The sequence below is a fragment of the Equus asinus genome, chromosome 4 (assembly GCF_041296235.1).
Source record: "Equus asinus isolate D_3611 breed Donkey chromosome 4, EquAss-T2T_v2, whole genome shotgun sequence".
Classification (NCBI taxonomy): domain Eukaryota; kingdom Metazoa; phylum Chordata; class Mammalia; order Perissodactyla; family Equidae; genus Equus; species Equus asinus.
Genome location: NC_091793.1, coordinates 20,651,812 through 20,659,390, shown reverse-complemented (window position 1 = coordinate 20,659,390; position 7,579 = coordinate 20,651,812). Strand labels below are relative to the sequence as shown.

General features: G+C 41.5%; 1 protein-coding gene across 1 annotated transcript in view; it reads left to right on the top strand.

Annotated features, from left to right (window-relative positions):
- Nucleotides 1–328: 328 nt before the first annotated feature.
- EP300 (E1A binding protein p300) overlaps nucleotides 329–7,579 on the top strand; it is a 72,934-nt gene continuing 65,683 nt past the window's right edge. Inside the window, exon 1 of the mRNA XM_014858992.3 lies at nucleotides 329–845. Within this exon, the coding sequence (XP_014714478.2) occupies nucleotides 752–845 (94 nt within the window). The 5' untranslated portion in view covers nucleotides 329–751. The remainder of the gene's footprint in view (nucleotides 846–7,579) is intronic.

Below are 7,579 nucleotides of genomic sequence, written 5' to 3'. Positions count from 1 at the left end.
GGCCTCCGCGGTGGGCTCGGCGTCGGCGCGGGCGGGCGGGCGGCGCTGCTCGGCCCGGCCCCCTCGGCCCTCGGTCGGCGAGCTCCGCGCCCGGCGTCCTCGCCGCGCCTCAGCCGCCTGCCGCGCGATGTGAGGCGGCGGCGCCAGCCTGGCTCTCGGCTCGGGCGAGCTCGGCGCGGCCATTAGGGGCCGGTGCGGCGGCGGCGCGGAGCGCGGCGGCAGGAGGAGGGCTCGGAGGGTGGGGGCGCAGGTCCGGGAGGGGGCACCGGGAGGAGGTGAGTGTCTTTCGTCGCCTCCTCCTTTCCCCCCTTTTCGCCCCCGCCTCCTTGTGGCGATGAGAAGGAGGAGGACAGCGCCGAGGAGGAAGAGGCTGATGGCGGCGGCGGAGCTCCGAGAGACCTCGGCTGGGCAGGGGCCGGCCGTGGCGGACCGGGGACTGCGCCTCTAGAGCCGCGAGTTCTCGGGAATTCGCCGCAGCGGCCGCGCTCGGCGGATTTGTCTTCCTGTGCCCTCCTCCGGGCCTGGGCCCAGGCCCGGCCCCTCGCACTTGCCCCTACCTTTTCTATCGAGTCCGCATCCCTCTTCGGCCACCGCGACCCGGCGAAGAGAAAAAGGAACTTCCCCCACCCCCCTCGGGGGCCGGCGGAGCCCCCCAAGCCCACCCCGGGGAGCGGGGCGGGGACCCCGGGCTGAAGAAGAGATTTCCCCAGGATTCTCGTTTTCCTTGCCTGTATCTCCGAAAGAATTAAAAATGGCCGAGAATGTGGTGGAACCGGGGCCGCCTTCAGCCAAGCGGCCTAAACTCTCATCTCCGGCCCTCTCGGCGTCGGCCAGCGATGGCACAGGTTAGTCTCGGGAGCCCTGGCCTTTCACATCCCCCTTAATCTTTGCTGCTCCCTGCACCCTTTTTCTTCCATATTTTCTTCCTTTCTTGTTCTTCCTAGTTCTCTGCTTCTTGATTAATTTTAAAGGTGTTTGAATGAGCTGCTCAAAGACCTCCAGTAGCCCAACCATTTTCTTAGCTTCCTAATACATTCGTTGCAACACTATGTCATATCGATGTGTGTTCTGGAATTAGAGCTCTTGAGTGGTGCTATAGAAATGGCCTTTATTGTTGCTCCCATACAGTTTAATTTTGGAAATGCCAATGCATTTGTGTGTAAGGGCTTTTAATGCAGTTTGACTTTTAATTTTTTGTTGTTGATAAATGAGGAATTGCCAGTCCTTTCTCTTTGATGGCAGTTATTCTATTTGCTGTACTTTCCACTCTTCTTTTTCAAGATTCTCTCTTGGCACAAGATTTTCTGCTGAGAATAAGAGTGTAAAAAATCTTGGTTTTATTTATTTGTGTGTGAGAGATCCAGGATTTCTGGTTTGACATGAGGTTTAACGTCAAAACTGAAATTCGATTTGAATTATTTTGCCTACCATTCGTATCTTTTTTTTTTATTTGCTTTAAGAATCAATATGGAGCGCAGTTCATTTTACATCTCCCATTTCTTTGGTGCGAGATCAAAATGTCTGAAACTCTGGGTTTTTAGGTTGGGAGCGAGCAGAGGCATTTTCTTTGCAGTTTGCTGTCACTTTCTCTTTGGGGGGGAGGCAGAAAAAAGATAACTGATTTTGTGGAGTTATGTACTTGAAAATCAAGATTAGAAGTTGAGAGAGTCCCAGTCATGAACTGCAAACATGAACCGATCATACAAAAGTTTAAAATACGCATTCGGTTTGCATTTGTGTGTTTTTGTCTTTTTATGCTTGAAATGTATTTGGAGATCCAGATTTCAGTTTTGAAAAACTCTGCGAATTCTTTACTTCACTCGGTTGTGGACTAGCTCTTTTGTCAAGAGAAAGTCAGGGAGACTTCCTTCCATCATCCCCTTCTTACACTTAGTTTGGTGCTATCGTGATGGCCCCCGACCTTCTCTTGCTGTCCCAGTTGTTGGAGGTGCCAGGATAATGAAGAGGAAGAATGGCTGGCCATCTGACAGTCCACAAGATGTTCCCCCTTACTACGGAGCATCTCTTTAACTCCCGAGAACAGGCTCAACGTCATCCCTCCATCTGCCAGTGAGAATGCATAATGGAGTGAAGTGTACCCTTTGAGTTGGTAGAGAACTTCTTAAGCATGTTTCTAAGTAGGCTGCACTTCAAAGGGTGAAAATGTAAGGCTATGGCAAGTGCTTTGGATTCTTTGCTTTTATAAAGAAAGATGTTTGATGAGTTTAAGATAACCTGCAACAATTCAGGATTTTTGCAGAGTAGCTCTGCTTCGGGCTTGTCACATTGGCAGTGCATGAACTTTGGTCTGTCCTTCTTCCTTGAAGTTTCTGTAGTTTACAGGGGTTTTTTCCCCTCAACCTGTCTTTTTTTTCTCAGAATCCATACATTTATCCGGTGTTGTATTTCTTTGCACTTCCTAAAATGTCATTCAGAAGGATTTTTAGATTACCTTTAGACACGCTTTCTCCTGTAGATTTTTGCGTTGTTTCTTTAGTTTTTGTGTAATTTTTGCTCTTTAGTTTCTGTGTAATGTGGTGATGGATTTTACATTTGAGTTAGCCAGTGACTTGGGATGTCATAGAGAAAACTTTTTTTATGTGCATTGTTTTCATGACTCCTGATTTGAGTAGCCTAGTCTTGGAGTAATGCGAGGCCTGAAATGGTCAGACACCTCTGTTCAGGTGCACTCCTGCGTCCTCCATGTTTGACCTATGTACTTTACCTAACTCATTTTGGTAGTCTCTCACCTGTCTAGTAGGCAAAAACTGTTTTGCTACTTGAAATATCTCTGAATAATTATAACAGCCCTAAATGTGTCAAGTGGGTTTTTACAATAAAAAGCCCTCAACGTTGAGATTAACTCAATCTTAGTACTAAGAGTTTATCTTACTATTAGTTACCTTTTTCTCAACTTTGTTGTGAGGGTTGATTCCCCACAACCCCCATTATGATTCTCCTCCAGAAATTGTTTGGTGTCCAGTTTTTAATCCTAACCAGTCTGAATTTTTTTGTAGGGGAGGGTGGATATAAAGAAAATACTGTCCCCCTGTGAACTTATTTCAAGTTGGACACCATTACTTGTTTGTTTGTTTGTTTTTGCATCCAACAGTATATTGTGTAAGTTTGCAGGCAACTTTTAACGGAGATACTCCACTTTTTAAAACTAAATTTCAAGCCTGTAACTTCTACATTTTGACTTTTGGATATGTGAAATGTGAAAGTAAGTTGTTCCTTGGTACTTGATTGTGAGTTTTATCTAGATCTGGTCAAAATGATCCCCAAATTCTGGACTACAGAAACTTTTTTGTTCAATAATGGAGACTTGCAGCAATTTTAGTAGTGTTTAAGTGTACCCACCAACAACGTTTGCATGTGCCAGCTTTATAGGAAAGAAAACTGGAATCTGATTGGGTTGACATGCCAAAGCATTACAAAACAAATTAGTGTTTAAATCCCAACTGCTGATTTCTAAGGTTACTCACTGATGGCAGAATGAAAATGACTTATGTAGTACCCAGAGATTCCTCCAAAAAAATTTTCAGGTTGACTCAAATGACTTGAATTAAGTTCAAGTTCTATGTGTTGGAATGGAGAGAAGGAGACTTATTTTTTAGCTTTTGCATCTTTATGTTCCTGTCTCAATATTTGCACTTGATCCATTGAAAATTTTATTTCACCTGTACGGTTAGGTCAAAACTATTCGATAAATCAAATGACTTTCTTTTTTACCCCCTACTCCCAAAAAAAGATCATGAAAGCCATTTGTAAAAATTTTTTGGTAAAATTATTGACCAGAAAAGTTAACAGGTAAGTCCTGGAAATAGTTCTTGAACCTATTTCTAGTAATAACCTGAGTGATGGAAATGATGAGGATGACATGTTGCTTTCGTTGCTCACTGGATGTGTTCTGTCACTGCTTTGTAAACACAATACTGTATACACTTAAGGAGCAGACTCTGGAGAGATGGGTGACAGCTTTACAATCTGGCATATTAGATAGGGGAAAGATCCTTCTGGTCTTGGTACAGTTTTGTAGCCCTCCTCTGTATTTTTGTGTCAGAATTAGCTTGGATTTTACGCTTATTTTCATTTCAAAGGCACAGGATAGATAGTATATAAAATATAACTGCGTTTTGCCTACTAGATTAACGGACACAGTAGAAAAGTGGCAAGGAATTTTTTAAATGTCAGTTTTACTTTCTCAAAACCATTGTGTATTAGTGGCTTATCATCAGTAACCAGAATGTTTTTGGTGGAGGCCATTTCTTTTTCAGCTCTTAAACTTATGATGTTTTAATTGTATTTTTTGGGCATGAGTGTTTGCATTTTAGATTACTGCTTCTGGAGTTTTTCAGTTATGGCTTATTGGTCCGGTGAGGTATCACAGACCTCAGTGTTAAATTGCAAAACATTTTACCAAGTGCCTTGAACTCTGGCAGTTGTTATTCTCGAGGCTTTGTAAGTTCATTTATAGGGCTTCAAGAAGGCTCTCTGTGATTGATAGTGAGATAAAGTGACTTTTGTTAAGTCATAAATTTTGTATGTGTTACAATGTGGATGCCTTTTTCCAGAAGGAGTTCATGTTCTGTTGCAGAGGTAAGAAATGTATTGGCATGTCCAGTGAATGGATGATGGGAAGGAGGAAGGGATTTCTGCCTTGGTTGCCTTTTGGCATTATTTTCTGTTTTATTCTTTGCTTTTCTACGTTCTCCTTAGTCTTTTCTATAAAAAGGATGGAAAAATTGAAAGAAGAAGTTGAAAATTAGTGTGTAGTGGTGTTCGTTAGGGACATTAAGTGGTAAATAGGAAAGGAAAAAAAAGAGTAGGAAGAGTGTTGCAGACACAAGTGGGAGTGTAAAATGCTTTTTCCTGGTATATTTACAGAAACAATTCAGGAGTTATTCTGCCAATTCATACACCCAACAGTTAATGGGAAAATAAGACATGCTTCTTTTGTGTGTTTTTTGAGATTTCAGGGTTTCCTCCTCTGAGAATTTCTGAAGTTGAATTTTTTTAGTGTGGCAAATATCAGTGAAATCAATGGGCAAATTGAAACGTAAATTATACCAAGTGTAAAATTTTAAAACATTGAATTTTGCAGATGCTTTTTTTTCATGTAGTGGATGGTAGTTTTCTTCTAAAATTTTAATGGGAAATTTTTATCCCCCAATTCTCCAAAAAAGATTTAAGAGAATAAATATTAATTGAGGTGTTAAGCCTCTTCTGAACAATTTCAGTATCATTTGTTTTTAGCTATAGATCTTTTTTTTTTTTTTAAGAAATGCCCAAAAAGGTAATTGGGTAATCTAGTTGAGAGAGAAAAATTTAAACTACTGAAAAAAAGTGAGTGGTTAAGAGAATTGGTTTTGGAGTCACACTAGTAAAGTTCAGATCCCAGACTTGGCTTTATTATCTGTGAACCTTGGGCCTCTTACTTGACCTCTCTGTCTCAGCTTCCTCACCTGTAGTACTACCCACCTTATAGGATTGTGGTGAAGAATAAATGAGAATTCTCTTTATCAGATGCCTAGAGTAGTGCTTGCTGCAGTCTGTGCTCATTGTGTTAACTGTTTTTAACCTTACTGCTAAATACACAAAAGAAAAAAAAAGCAGTGATAGGTTTTTCTTTATGGCTGTATAGACAGACCGGACAGAGGGAAAGCCAAGTGCATGAGTTTCAGAGAGTAGTCTTAGAAGTAGGGCTTATGGTGCAGTTAGCCTGTACATCATCTACTGAAAGATTGTTTTTTTGAGAATATAAGGATATGGCAGGAGAGATTAAAAAAAGAATGAAAGTACTATGTATGCTGTCACATAGGGTGTCTTGTATATGTAAATAATTGAAATGAAAATCAACAAATAAACTTAAGGCATAATGAGAAATCAGAAAGCAGATTGTTCTTATTGGAAATGCTCAAGTTAAGAATGGCTTTTTGCTACAGAAGTTTGTAGTTGAGCACTATTTTTTCTATTTTTTATTTGCTTATCTGTGTCTTAGAAGAAGACTTTCCTATGAAGGAGAAGGAAGAAAGGTAGAAGGAGCAGTGCAGTGGTTTTCGAGTTTTTTTGACCACACCCAAGTAAGAACTGCATTTTATGTGGAGAAGCAGAAACCCTGTCTCAGCCAGTGAACAAACAGTACTTACTCTTACTACTTGTAATGTTTTCTGTTGCATTTCTTTTTTTTTTTTTTTAAGTGCTGGTTGGGACCTGCTGTATTAATTTCATGACCCACTATTGGCTTGTGACCCACAATTTGAAAAATACTGGCTTTGGAAGAGCTGACAAGCTGGCAGTTGTCCTGTATTGGACCAACATTTTTTGTATACTGGGCATTTATCCTCAGTACAGGGAATACTCTGTTAATCCGGACAGACATAGACCCTTCCTTCCTGGAGTTTATAGATAAGGAGAGGAGAGCGACATTTAAGTCTGATGTGACCGGCATTGTATTTGGGAAGTACAGTGTACAGTGGGAGAAACAGGGGGACCTAACCTGTAACAACTGTTACTTTGGTGGCTGTCTTTGAGGAATTGGTGTCTGATCTTGGGATCTGAAGGATTAGTTAGGGTTAGTAAGAGTGAACTCAGGCTGGGAACAAGAGAGTAGGGCCTGTTCAGGGAACCTCTCAGTTGCATCTGGCTGTGGGAATAGCAAGACATAGGACCATAGAGGTGAGCAACGGGCCAGTCTTGCAGGGTTTATAATGCTTATTGGCGTTTAGACTTCATTTTAGCTTTTAAATGGATGGGGCAGAATTGTATCTTAGATGATTGACTAAAGTGAGGAGTGGTTTGGAAAGGAACAGGAAAAACAGAAGCCGGGAGCCCAGTGAGATGGCTGTTTTAGGATAGCAGCTGTGATGAGGGTGGCCTGGATTAGTAGATGGAAAGAGTGAAAAGATTTGAGGGAAAGTGGGTGGTCAGCAGGACTTGGTGGGTAATTAGATATTGGGATAATGCGATAGACGAATCAGTGATAATTCCCAAGCTTCAAGTTTGGACAGCTGGATTGGTGAGGATGCCATTTATTAAGATAGCAAACATAGGAAGACAAGTATTTGTGTATAGATGTAGTGGGGAGGGTTATGATGAGTTAAATTTTGGACATTTTGAAGTGGTGTGATTCTCTCAAATTGAGTACTCACTGTTTTCATTTGGTGTGCCTTTCTCTCATTTCAGCCAACAAACATTGACTATCCACCAAGTTTTAGGCACTTGGAAGGTAAAAATGAATCAAGATGCAGTTTCTGTTCTCAAAGCCATTAGGATCTGGTGGGATTGGTATACATGTACAGACAGTTTTCCCATAAGTTATAGTCTGATAAGTTTTTTAAAATGCTCTGCTTAAAGGCCAAGGGTAGAGATTATTTCTGACAGAGTGGGTTTGGAGTATTGGGGGAAAACTTCATAGAAAAAAATATGTATTTGAATGGAGGTAGGAGAGCTTGAAGGCAACTTAGGTTTTCTTAGAAGTAGGGAAAATTGAAAGAGTATTTGAGATATAACATGCAAGTACTTCTGGTGTAACTGAAACATGGACTGTATGTATGGTGGAATGTTTTCATGGGAGAGA